This window comes from Megascapheus bottae, chromosome 29, assembly GCF_031878675.1.
Source record: "Megascapheus bottae isolate mThoBot1 chromosome 29, mThoBot2.hap1, whole genome shotgun sequence".
Lineage (NCBI taxonomy): Eukaryota > Metazoa > Chordata > Mammalia > Rodentia > Geomyidae > Megascapheus > Megascapheus bottae.
In genome coordinates this window covers 9,606,956-9,620,682 of record NC_143537.1, presented here as the reverse complement: position 1 = coordinate 9,620,682, position 13,727 = coordinate 9,606,956, and the positions used below count along the sequence as shown (strand labels likewise).

The 13,727-nt window shown below is 40.5% G+C and overlaps 1 protein-coding gene across 2 annotated transcripts in view; it reads left to right on the top strand.

The window, feature by feature from the left end:
- Positions 1–13,727, top strand: part of Sec24a (SEC24 homolog A, COPII component) — a 48,932-nt gene that overhangs the window by 13,263 nt on the left and 21,942 nt on the right. For both annotated transcript variants that reach the window (XM_090320887.1, XM_090320886.1), the window contains exons 5-12: positions 1,593–1,670; positions 2,609–2,769; positions 3,220–3,392; positions 5,082–5,184; positions 7,829–7,955; positions 9,346–9,455; positions 11,144–11,256; positions 12,978–13,096. In XM_090320887.1, coding sequence (XP_090177013.1) covers positions 1,593–1,670; positions 2,609–2,769; positions 3,220–3,392; positions 5,082–5,184; positions 7,829–7,955; positions 9,346–9,455; positions 11,144–11,256; positions 12,978–13,096 — 984 coding nt within the window. The remainder of the gene's footprint in view (positions 1–1,592; positions 1,671–2,608; positions 2,770–3,219; positions 3,393–5,081; positions 5,185–7,828; positions 7,956–9,345; positions 9,456–11,143; positions 11,257–12,977; positions 13,097–13,727) is intronic.

Genomic DNA, 13,727 nt, shown 5'->3' with positions numbered 1-13,727 from the left:
AGGGCCTGAGCACTGTCCTTGGACTTTCTCAAGGCTAGAGCTCTACCACTTGAGCCTCAGCACCACTTCTGGCTTTTTTCTATGTATGTGGTACCGAGGAATCGAACCCGGGTCTTCATGCATGCTAGGCAAGCACTTTAACCACTAGGCCAAACTCCCGGCCCCTGAGCCATATTTCTAACCCTGATATTTTTTGTGGTTAATTTGGAGACGGAGTCTAGCAGACTTGTCTGCCTAGAAGCTGACCTTGAACCTCAGTCCTCCAGATCTCAGGCTCTTGAATGGCTAAGATTATAAGCATAAACCACTGGTACTAGGTTCAACATTCTTCTTTAAAAAATTAATATATATTATATATATTTATGGATATTGATCTCACTGGGGTTATTAGCCTATTATCATTTCAACACTTACTTTTGTACAGCACATTCAAAAACATCTTTTCTAGAACTTTCAAAATACAGAGTGAATTGTTTTTAACTATATCACCCTTCTGTTCTACATAGCCCTAGAACTTTTAGTTCTCTTATTTAACTGTTATGTTATACTCATTAGGCAACCTTTACCATCCTTCCTGTTTCACACATATTCTCGATAACTGTAGAACTATTCTTTATTTTCATGAGATTTTGTTAGCTTCCATGAATTCATATATGTTCTCACATGGTAGTTATTATTCTGGGTCTGGTATATTTCATATTTTAGTTAATAAGATTTCTCCAAGCTTGTTCCTGTTGGTACAAGGACCAAAATGACAAGATTTTATCTTTTTTTTAATGACCGAATAGTACTTCACTGTAGTCACTTAATAGACACCTAAATTGATTCTGTGTCTGGACTGGCAAAAAAAAAAAAAAAGAGGAAGTCCTAGGGCCAATCAGGGCCTAGGCATTGCCCTTGGTCTTTCTCAAGGCTAGAGCTGTACTACTTGAGTCACAGTACCACTTTTGGCTTTTTCTATGTCGGTCCTGGGGTTTGAACCCTGAGCCTGGGTGCTGTCCCTCAGCTCTTCACCTTAAGGTTACTGCCCTCCCCCTTGAGTCACAACGCCACTTCCAGTTTTCTAGTGGTTAATTGGAGATGAGAGTCTCATGGTCTTTAGTGCCAGGGCTGGCTTTGGACTTTGAACCGCAATCCTCAGATCTCAGCCTCAGCCTCCTGAGTAGCTAGGATTAAAGGTGTGAGCCACTGCGCCCAGCTTAGAATGTAATTTAAACCTAGAATGCAATTTAAACCATTTGAAAATAATGATAAAATTTTAGAGCTGGCCACTGGTGGCTCAAGCCTATAAATCCTAGTTACTTAGGGAGGCTGAAATCCAATGATAAAGGATTGAAGCCAACCCAGGCAGGAATGTCTGTGAGCCTTTACCTCTAATAAAACAGCAAAAAACCCAGATAACACCCATGCCCCAAATTCAAGCCTCAGTACTGATATGAGCACATTTGTACACAGACACACAGACACACAGACACACACACACACACACACACACACACACACACACACACACACGTACGTTTAGATATTAGTTCGTGTCCTGGAGCAGTTATTCTAATGCAAACCTTGTTAATGGACTTCTTTCTTCTTAGGTATTACATCAAATGCTGATAATGGATCAATGGGGGTCCACAGTAATTATGATGAAATTGAAGGAGGTGGCTTCTTGGGTGAGATGCTATAATCTCTTCTTCTGTTTATAGAAATAACATTTGCTCATTATAGAATACCAGGGGAAACTTCATCATCTTGTTATGTAGATGTATCATTGTCATGCTTTATTTCTTTCATGTAATTTTTTTTCATTATTTTTCCTTCCCTTCAGAATTGGAATCATGGCTTTGTATTTTTTGCTGTTGTTGTTGTTTACCAGTCCTGGGGCTTGAGCTCAGGGCCTGCACACTGTCCTTGGTCTTTCCTCAAGGATACCTCTCTACCACCTGAGCTACAGCACCACTTTCAGCTTTTTCTATGTATGTGGTACCGAGGAATCAAACATGGGTTTTCATGCATGCTAGGCAAGCATTCTACTACTATGCCAAAGTCCCAACCCCATAGCTTTGTTTGTTTGTTTGTTTGTTTGTTTGTTTATTTTTCCATCCGTCATGGGGCTTAACTCTGGGCCTGGGTGCTATCCATGAGCTCTCCAGCTCAGGGCTAGCTCTCTACCACTTGAGCCACAGTGCCACTTCCATGGCTTTGTATTTTTATGCTATTGACTGTAGAGTTTGGCTTTTGTTTTTGTTTTACCATCTAGATATGTTTAAGTTTAAGCCAGTCCCATAAGCTGAACATACAGGATATTTTTATTGAAGTTGTTTTAAATTAAAATTTAGCCTGTATATAAAACTTATTATATATAGGAAAATAAATTGACTATGCCAAACTTTTTGTTTTACTGATAGCTGTAGTCTTAAATTAACTAGATTTTAATCATAGCTGTTATGGTATTCATAGTATTTGTCTTCATTTTGTTAAATTGATTGATAAAAGTATTAAATTAATCTAGAGGAATTTCAAGTTATAATTATGTAATTTAATGGATCTTTGTGTTTATTTAAAGTATTGTAGAGTATAAAATAGAGCTTAAAAATTACCTTGTTTCTAGCAACACCACAGGTCACTAATAAGAACCCCAAAATGAGCCGAAATGTTGGGTATGCCTACCCCTCCCTACCACCTGGTTACCAGAATACAACACCGCCTAGTGGGACTGGAATGCCACCCTCGTCCTTGAATTACCCAAGTGGCCCTCAGGCCTTTACTCAGGTAAGCTTTATTTAAGCCTATTTTCTATTTTTTGGTGTAACACAAAATATACAATGAGGAAAGTTTCAGGACTATATATAGAACACTTATAACTAATTATACTAATTGTGTGAATATTTAATAAATAAAGCCCTTGTACTTCCATACTTCTCTAGCACCACAAGATTAGTCAAATAATCTAGATTGTACTTTTTGCCAGTCCTGGGCCTTGAACTCAGTGCCTGGGTACTGGGGTCCTTGGGCTTTCTCAAGCCTAGAGCTCTACCACTTGGACCACAACACTACTTCCAGCTTTTTCTATGTATATAGAATTGAGCCCGGGTTTTTGTGCATACTAGACAAGCACTTTATTACTAGGTCAAACTCCTGGCCCCACTTTTTTTTCCTATGCAGAGAGAATTGAACTAGATTTATACACACTTAGTGGTTACTTAATGTATTTATCTGTAGACTCCCTTAGGTGCTAATCATTTAACTGCAAGCATGAGTGGATTAAGTCTACATCCAGAGGGTCTAAGAGTCATCAATCTTCTTCAAGAGAGAAACATGCTTCCCTCAACACCTTTGAAGCCTCCAGTTCCAAATTTGCATGAAGACATCCAGAAACTCAACTGTAACCCAGAGTAAGGCTTCATGTAGTGTTTTCTACTATATGTGATAATGTGCATATTCTGAGTTTTCTAGTTTTTTTGTTTTCTTTGCCAGTCCTGGGGCTTGAACTCAGGGGCCTGAGCACTGTTCTTGGGCTTTCTCAAGGCTAGAGCTCTACCACTTGAGCCACAGCACCACTTCTGGCTTTTTCTATGTATGTGGTACTGAGGAATAGAACTCCAGTCTTTGTGCATGCTAGCAATCACTCTACCACTAGGCCAAACTCCTAGCCCATAAGACTCTTATCTACTGTTAATTACCAAAAAGCTAGAAGTGGATCTGTGGCTTAAGTGGTAGAGTACTAGACTGAGAAAAAAGAGCTCAGGGACACACCAAGTGTATCCCAGGACCAGCATAGTAGGCTGAGACCTTAGGATTGTGGTCAAAGCCTGTCCACGCAAGAAAGTCAGTGGGAGGCTTATCTTCAGTAAATTACTCAGGGGAAAAACAAAATAAAACTAGAGTAGTACTGTGGCTCAGTAACAATATTAGCCTTAAGCAAAAGAAAAGAAGCTCAGGGATGAAGCCCACACCTAAGTTCAAACTCCAGGACTGGCAAAAAAAAAAAAAAAAAAGTGGGGGGGAGAGAAAGAGAAGAAATAGCATGATAATCTTTGATCTAATTAATAGTCTCATCAGTTCTAAAATGATTACATACTCATCTTAAACAGGCTATACATTATATAGTACAGGAATCTAAATCTAATTCTTTATTCTTTTAATTTCATTACAGACATATTTTATTATTATTTATTAATAGAGTTTTGTTATATTACTCAGGTTGACCCCAAGACCCTAATGGCTCAGCTTCCTGAGTGCTGCATTATAAGAGTGGACCACCATGCCAGCCAAATTAAGCATTTTAATGTGATACCATATCAGACATGCAAAAATAAAACAAGGCCAGGAGTTTGGCCTAGTGGTAGTATTTGCCTAGCATGCACGAAGACCTAGGTTCAATTCCTCAGTACCATATTCATAGAAAAAATGGATGCTGTGGCTCAAGTGTTAGAGCTCTAGCCTACCACTCATGCCCCGAGTTCAAGCCCCAGTACTGACAAAATTTAATTAATTAAGACCAAACCAAAAAAAAAAAAAAAGAAGGAGGTTGAAGACGTTGCTCTGGTAATAGAGTTTCAGCCAATGAGTGAAAGCAAATGTCAGATACTGAGTTTGAGTCCCAGTCTCCAGACATATACATATTCTACCCACACACAAAAAAGTATCAGAGGTGCCATTAAATACTTTGTCTTATCTGTTAAAATTAAAATGTGTCTCTTTTAAACTTTATTATTAATGGTAAATACCATTTATCTACCCAAAGATTATTTAACTAGCTTGATGTTGGTGGCTCACACCTATAATCCTAGCTACACGGGAAGCTGAGATCTGAGGGTCATGGTTTAAAGCCAGTCTGGACAAGAAAGTCCATGACACTGTTTATCTCCAATAAAGTACTCAGAAAAAGCCAGAGGTGGCATTGTGGCTCAAGTGGTAGAGTGCTAGCCTTTATCACAAAAAGGCTCAGAGACAGCACCCAGACCCCGAGTTCAAGCCTCAGGACCAGAGAGGGAAAAAAGATTATTATTTACTTAAAATAATACTAGCAGCAACTAACATTCTTCCCCCTTTGTTTTTGTTTTTGTTTTTTTCCTTTAAAGGTTATTTCGATGCACACTGACAAGCATTCCTCAGACTCAGGCCTTACTGAATAAAGCCAAACTTCCTTTGGGGCTGTTGCTTCATCCTTTCAAAGATCTAGTGGTATGTGTCTCTAGTAAGAGTAAAGTGTAAATGTCTCTCAGGAAACTGTAACAATTTGAGAGTTATATATTGAATTTATCTGAGCTGCCTTTAAACCTGACCATGGACAGGGGTGTGTGTGTGTGTGTGTCTGTCTGTCTGTCTGTCTGTCTGTGTCTGTTTACATGTATGCACACTTACATTGGAGCACTAATGGCTTAGGCTTATAATCCTAGCTACATTTAGGAAGCTGAGATTTGAGGATCATGGTTTGAAGCCAACTGGGGCAGGAAAGTCAATGAGCTAAACTACCAAAATAAAATACCAAAAAAACTTAGGGATAGCATATAGTCCAGAGTTCAAGCCCCAGAACTGGCATGAAAAGAAAAAAGAAAAAGGCTTGTGTGGGAACACGATGGACAGATACCAAGGTTGTAAATTTATTGTGAGAGAACATACTCTTAACAGGAGCAGTGATGATTTCAAAGGCAATGGCTAGAAATGGGGTTTAACTTTAAAGAGTTTTTGTAGGCCCCTGTATGTTAGATCAAAAGTAACCATAAGGCCTGTGCTGCCGGTTTCTTATGCCTCTAATCCTAATTGCTCAAGAGGCTGAAATCTGGATCTCGGTTCAAAGTAAGCCCAGGCAATAAAGTCCGTGTTATCTCCAGTTAACCATCAGAAAACTGAAAATGTTGCTGTAGCTTAAGAGGTACTAGGGTGGTAGCCTTGAGCTGAAGAGCTCAGAGCTCAAGCCCAGGCCCAGAGTTCAAGTCCCATGACTGCCCCCCCCCCCAAAAAAAAAAAAAAAGTATCCATAAGTTTAGGACATGAAAGAAAATAAAGCTGCCACAAAGGTAAATTTAGATATCTGTGTCAATAAAAGCTGTACTGAAAAAAAAATTAAATAAGATAAACTTTAGCCACTAGCTAAAGTAATAACTACCTGCTCAGAAGGTGGAGATCTGTGGATTAGGGTTCAAAGCCATTCCAAGTAGGAAAATCCATAAGACTCTAATCTACAATTAACTACAAAAAGTGCTTGAAGCCGGCACAGTGGTCACGGCGACTCACGCCTTTAATTCTAGCTACTCAGGAGGCTGAGATTTGAGGATCAAGGTTCAAAGCCAGCCCTGGCACAAAAGAACCTGAGGCTCTTGAGAAAGGAGGCTTGGCTCTAGGGGAGGGCTATAGCCTTGAGCTGAAGAGCTCAGGGACAGCATCCAGGCTGAGTTCAAGCCCCATGACCCCCCCCCACACACAAAAAAAGTGCCGGAAATAGAAGTTTGGCTCAGTGATAAAGTACTAGCTTTGAGCACACATGCTCCGGTAAAGTACCCAGGCCTTAAATTCAAGACCAGCACCAAAAAAAGAGAAACTTGGCGCCGGGAGTTTGGCCTAGTGGTTAAAGTGCTTGCCTAGCATGCATGAAGACCTGGGTTTGATTCTTCGGTACCACATACATAGAAAAAAGCTGGAAGTAGTGCTGAGGCTCAAGTGGCAGAGTACTAGCCTTGAGAAATGGCCAAGGACAGTGCTCAGGCCCTGAGCTCAAGCCCAGGACTGGCAAAAAAAAAAAAAAGAGAGAAACTTTAAATGCTATTTAACTTTGTAACAGTTATCTTGTGAAAGCTATGGCTGTTAAACAAAACCTTTATAATAGGAACTAAAGATGTGGTTCAAGTGATAAGAGTGCTAGCCTTGACATGTTGAAACATGGCTTCTGCCATTTTACCAATTTTATTTGTATATTATAGGCTACTAGGATAAGATCTCGGACTTAGTTTCCCTCTTTCTCTTTATGCCTGAGCTCTTTCCTTTTGCTCACACTTATTTTTCGTTATATCTTCCTTCTTTTATTTCTCTTTTCTCCTTTCATTGTTCACTTGCAGCCCAAACAACAAAATTAGTTAACGTCAATGTTCAGCTTGCTGAGGATTCTAAATCTGTACAACCTTGAATAAGAGTACTAAAAGCCTACATGATGGAGTGGGGGCTAGGGATTTCTTGAGGTTGGCAGGTCTGATGCATCTTTTGTTGCCTTCCATAATAGTATCTGTTATCAGATAAAATATGCTTGTATGCCTCTAGCTCACTTAACTGTCAGGTGCCATTGCTGATAGAAAGAATATCCCATAGCCTGCAGATTAATTTCAGTCCATTGAGTCAAAAATATATACGAAATTGTCACCTCCCCCCCCAAAAAAGTGCTATTCTTGAGCAAAAAAGCCAAACAAGAGTGGTGAGGTCCTAAGTTTAAGCTCCAAGAATGGCACACATATCCAAAACAAAACATTCCTTGGCACTGTGGCTTGTGCCTATAATCCTAGCTACTCTAGAGACTGAGATCTGAGGATCAAGGTTCAAAGCCATGGGCACTGAAGACCTGGAGACTGTTACTCCAATTAATCACCAGAAAACCAGAAGTAGTCCTGGGGCTCAAGGGGAAAGGTGGTAGCCTTGAGCTGAAGAGCTCAGGCACAGGGCCCAGGCCCAGAGGTCAAGCCCCATGCATGACTCACCAAAAAAAAAAAAAGAGAAAATCAAAACAATTAAAACATTCCAAGGTTATTTCAAAAGGATAAATTGATGTTTGCCTTTTCAGAGTAGTGGTGCTTACTTGTAAAAGCTTTGTTCTGTTTTTTTGTTTTGTTTTGTTTTTCAGCAATTGCCTGTGGTTACCTCCAATACAATTGTGAGATGTCGTTCATGCAGGACCTATATCAATCCATTTGTCAGCTTTCTTGACCAAAGGAGATGGAAGTGTAACTTATGTTACCGAGTCAATGATGGTATGCTCATAGTCTCTGCTTGCATTATAGACGGAAGATAATAAAAATGTGAAGTTTAAAAAAGACAGGGGGCTGGGAGTTTGGCCTAGTGGCAGAGTGCTTGCCTAACATGCACAAAGACCCAAGTTCGATTCCTTAGTACCACATACACAGAAAAAAGCTAGAAATGGTGCTGTGGTTCAAGTGGTAGTAGCGCTAGCCTTGAGAAATCCCAAGGACAGTGCTCAGGCCCAGAGCTCAAGCCCAGGACTGGCAAAAAAAAAAAAGAGAGAGAGAGAAAGACAGAGAGTCGCTAGGTGCAATGGTTCATGCCTGTAATCCTAGGTACTAAGGAGGCTGAGATCTGAGGGCTAGGGTCCAAAGCCAGCCCAGCACAAAAGTCTAGGGGACTCTTATCCCATTTAAACACAAGAAAACTGAAAGTATCATTGTAGCTCAACTGGTAAAGTGCCAGCCTTGAGCTGAATTGCTCAAGGGCAAGGCCCAAGCCAGAATTTGAGCTCCACAACTGACAAAAAAATGAAGGCTGGGAGTGTGGCCTAGAGTGCTTATCTACAATGCTTATCCTTGAGCCTGTGAATATCACAACTGTCCCTTCTCTTGACATTGGCACCATGACTTCCTGGCAACCACCCTTAGGACTGGTTGGTATGTGCCACACAAGTGGCTTGGTGCCAGCCCTGTGCTGGATATGGATCACAGGTGTTATGGTCCTGCCCAGGTGTTCTGTGGAACAGTACCTCCTGAGGGCTAAGGGCTGCCAACACTTGTGTGGGGGCTTCTGGGAGTCAGAGGAGCCCTGGACTGACTAGGGAGCTTGGAGGTATTTGCTTGATGGAAGATTATTTTTTTGTCAGTCATGGAGCTGGAACTCAGGGGTTGGGCGCTGTCCCCGCTGTTCTGGTTAATTGAAAATAACAATGTCGGCCGGGAGTTTGGCCTAGTGGCTAAAGTGCTTGCCTAGCATGCACGAAGACCCGGGTTTGATTCCTTGGTGCCACATACATAGAAAAAAGCCGGGAGTGGTGCTGAGGCTCAAGTGGTAGAGCTCTAGCCTTGAGAAACTCCAAGGACAGCGCTCAGGCCCTGAGCTCAAGCCCACCAGGACTGGCAAAAAAAAAAAAAAAGAAAGAAAATAACAGTGTCGCAGACTTTTCTGCCTGGGCTGGCATTAAACTATGATCCTCACATCTCAGCCTCCTGAGTAGCTAGGATTATAGGTGTGAGCCACCAGTATCCAGCAAATGAAACTTTTTAAAAGAATGAATTTATCCTAATATTTAGTCTATATTGGATTAAGTATAAACTCCTAACTTGAGGAAATCACCAAACAAATTATGTTAAATTAATCCTTTCAGTTTCATCTGTATAATATTATAATTTTACACAGTTCCTGAAGAATTCATGTACAACCCTCTAACCAGAGTTTATGGAGAACCTCACAGAAGACCTGAAGTTCAAAATGCTACTATTGAGTTTATGGCTCCTTCAGAGTATATGGTACGCTTATTTTTATTTATTTATTTATTTATTGTGGTTCTTGGGGCTTGAACTTGCTGGGCGCTGATCCTGAGCTTTTCAGCTCAAAGCTACTGCCCTACCCTTGAGCCAAGTCCCACTTTCCCTTTTCTAGAAGTTAATTGGAGATAAGAGTCTCAGTTCCTTTTGTGCCTGGGCTGGCTTTGAACCTTGATCCTCAGATCTCAGCCTCCTGAGTAGCTAGGATAATAGGTATGAGCCACCGTACCCAGTGCTTATTTTATTTATTTAGCCAGTCCTGGGCTTAAGCTCAGGGCCTGAACACTGTCTTTGGACTTTCTCAAGGCTAGAGTTCTACCACTTGAGCCACAGCACCACTTCCAGCTTTTTTCTATATATGTGGTACCAAGGAATCGAACCCAGGTCTTTGTGCATGCTAGGCAAGCACTCTACCACTGGCCACACTCCCAGCCCCTATTTTTTTTTTAATACGATATTATGCATTTTATAACACTGTGTTTTAAGTAAAATTATCTTATTTTGAAAACAATGTTTATTATAATGGTAGTTATTAAATAAGGGTAATTTAAAAAATAATAATGTACTGGTGGCTTCTTCCTTTAATCATAGCTACTCTGGCAGCTTATATCTAAAAATCACAATTCAAAGCCAGCCTGGGTAGGAAAGTCCATAAGACTCGTATCTTGGACTGGGAGCATGGTCTAGTATCTTGGGCCAGGAGTGTGGCCTAGTGGTAGTGTGTTTACCTAGCATGCACGAAGCCCTGGGTTTATTTCCCCAGAGCCACATACATAGAAAAAACCAGAAGTGGGGCTGTGGCTCAAGTGGCAGAGTGCTAGCCTTGAGCAAAAAGTGTTCAAGGACAATGCCCACGCCCTGAGTTCAAGCGCCAGGATTGGGGGGAAAAAAAGGACTCATCTCCAATTAACCACCAGAAAATTGGAAGTGGCACTGTGGTTCAAAGTGGTAGGTAGAATGTTAGCCTTCCATGAAAAGACTCAGGGACTTCTCCCAGTCCCTAAATTCAAGCCCTGTGACCAATAACAACAACAAAAAAATTATGAGCCAAGCATAATGGTAAAAAAATAATAATATTGGGGCCGGGAGTTTGGCCTAGTGGTAAAGTGCTTGCCTAGCATGCACGAAGACCCGGGTTCAACTCCTCAGTACCACATACATAGAAAAAAGCTGAAAGTGATGCTGAGGCTCAAGTGGTAGAGCTCTAGCCTTGAGAATGTCCAAGGACAGTGCTCAGGCCCTGAGCTCAAGCCCAGGACTGGCAAAGAAAAAAAAAGAATAATTATATTATGTCTGATGATTACACTTTCCATCATATAGAACACTTCTTTTCTTTTTTTCTGATATGGCTTGAGCTCTTGCTCAGCTGATTCAGGCCTGTAAATAGTTATACTATACCAGAGAGGGAGAGACATTGCCAGCAACCCGTATAATCACATTTCTTCTTCCTGAGGAGAGAAAACATTTTTAAGTTTTGGCATAGACTCACCGTTCTCAATTATGCATTTATAAACACTGTGTAGCTTAGAAGTTGCCTTAGCACAATTTGTAAATATGCTTGTATTATGGTTTTTATTCTAAGTGGACTAACTCATCAAGTTAAGTTTAAATGTTTTTAAACATATTTGATGAGATTCATGTATTTAACAAGATTCATTTCTTCTCTTCAGCTGCGACCACCACAACCTCCTGTGTACCTCTTTGTATTTGATGTGTCTCACAATGCAGTCGAAACTGGATACTTGAATTCAGTTTGCCAGAGTTTGTTAGACAATCTGGATTTGTAAGTGTCTTGATCTTAAATTAACAATGTTTTCAAATGAAATAAGAGGCTATATAATTGTAATTATGTCCTTTTAAAAAAGAAGTCTACTTAGATTAATGAACTTAAATCTTTCTTTCTTTCTCTCTCTCTCTCTCTCTCTCTCTCTCTCTCTCTCTCTCTCTTTCTTTCTTTCTTTCTTTCTTTCTTTCGGTTATGAGGCTTGAACTCAGGGCTTGGGCTCTGTCCCTGAGTTTTTTCACTCAGGGGTAACACTTAGAGCCACAGCACCACTTCCGGTTTTCTAGTGGTAAATTGAGGATAAGAGTTTCACAAACTTTCTTGACCTGTTTGGCTTCAACCTCAATCCTCAGGTTTCAGCCCCTGAATAGCTAGGATTATTTATGGGCATGAACCACTGTCACCTGGAAACATTCTTTGTAAACCTGTTGTAGGTAAGACTAGCATAATGCATCTCCAACTATACCCCATAGTGTTATCTTCAGAATTCTGTATTTTCATCATCTAATTCTTCCCTGTATATAAACTTTTTAACTCCTTGAATTAACTAGCTTATTTATTTGTTTATTTATTTATGTGCCAGTACTGAGGCTTGAACCCAGGGTCTAGGCACCATTTCTTCATATTTTTCTTCAAGGCTAGTACTCTACTATTTAAGCTACAATTCCATTTCCAGCTTTTTGATGGTTAACTGAAAATAAGAGTCTGATTAGATTTTCCTCTTGAACTGCGATCCTCTGATCTCAGCCTCTTGAGTAGTTAGGATTATAGGCATGTGACACTAGCACCAGGCTTGTGCAAATTTTTTAAAAAATGTAGTACCTGGCCAGGAGTTTGGCCTAGTGGTAGAGTGCTTTGCCTAGCATGCACAAAGACCAGGGTTCAATTCCTCAGTTCCACATACATAGAAAAAAGCCGGAAATGGTGGTGAGGCTAAAGGGGTAGAGCTCTAGCCTTGAGAAAATCCAAGGACAGTGCTCAGGCGCTGAGCTCAAGCCCCAGGACTGGCAAAAAAAAAAAAAATGTAGTACCTTGGAGCCAGGAGTTTTGGCCTAGTGATAAAGTGGTTACCTAGCATGGAGACCCAGGTTTGATTCCTTGGTACCACATACATAGAAAAGGCTGGAAGTGATGCTGTAGCTTGAATAGTAGAACTCTAGCCTTGAAAAAGCCCACGGACAGTGCTCTGGCCTTGAGTTCAAGCCCCAGGACTGGCAAAATAATAATAATAATAATAATAATAATAATAATAATAAATGTTGTACTTAAATGTACATTGTATTTTAGAGTTGGTATGTGATAATTTGGGAAGCATCCCCCCCATGGTTGAGGAGACTTGTACCTGAAAGGCAAGTGCTCTGCCACTGAGCTAATCCCCAAGCCCTGAATTATTCTTTAGAAAATGACTTTAAATGGCCTGCAATTTTTATGTGTGCTTTCTAGTAGTTTGTTCATATTATTTCCTATGTAATTGTATGTAACTCGATACAAAATAAGAGGTTTTGAATTTGTTCTATTGCTGTTTTCCACTGGCTCATGCTTAGTTTCTTACTGGGGAGTACACGTCATCATGGTAGGTAAACATTAGCTCTTTAAACATTTGTTTATGTTAGACAGTTACCATAATACTAAGCTACATGCTTTCCTATAATGCTTAGCTGATATTTTATGTGTGTAAATATGAAGAAACTTGACAAGACACTCTTCTGAATTTGTTTTAGGCTTCCTGGGAACACTAGGACAAAAATTGGCTTCATAACATTTGACAGTACAATTCATTTCTACAGTCTTCAAGAAGGTCTTTCTCAACCCCAGATGCTAATAGTTTCAGATATTGAAGGTATATGTAATATGTTTAAATCTATGCAGTGCTCTATATTAGGAGTATATTGGTATGAGTATACTCTATGAAGGAAAATCTTCGTTTTTGTTTTGTTTTTTGTACTGGTCCTAGGGTACTTGAGCTTTCCTTACTAAAGGCTAGCACTCTACCACTTGAGCCACAGTGCCACTTCCAGCTTTTTGGTGATTAATTAGAAATAAGAGTCTCTTAGGCTTGCCATGCGTGTTGGCTTATGCCTGTCTTCCTAGCTACTCAGGGGTCTGAGATCTGAGGATTAAGGTTCAAAGCCATTAACTTCAACTAACCTCTAGAAAACAGGAAGTGGGGCTGTGGCTCCAGGGTAGGGTGGTAGCCTTGAACTGAAGAGCTCAGGGTCAGTGCCCAGGCCAGTTCAAGCCCCATGACCCATCAAAAACAAAAAAAACGTCTTTTGGACTTTTCTGCCCAAGTTGGCTTCAAATTGTGATCCATAGATTCCAGCCTCCTGAGTAGCTAGGATCATAGGTGAGACACTGGCCACCCAAATTAGAGTGAGACCTTTTCTTTCTTTCCTTCCTTCCTTCCTTCTCTTTTTTCTTTTGCTTGTCCTTGGGCTTGAACTCAATGCATGAGCTCTGTCCTGAGCCTT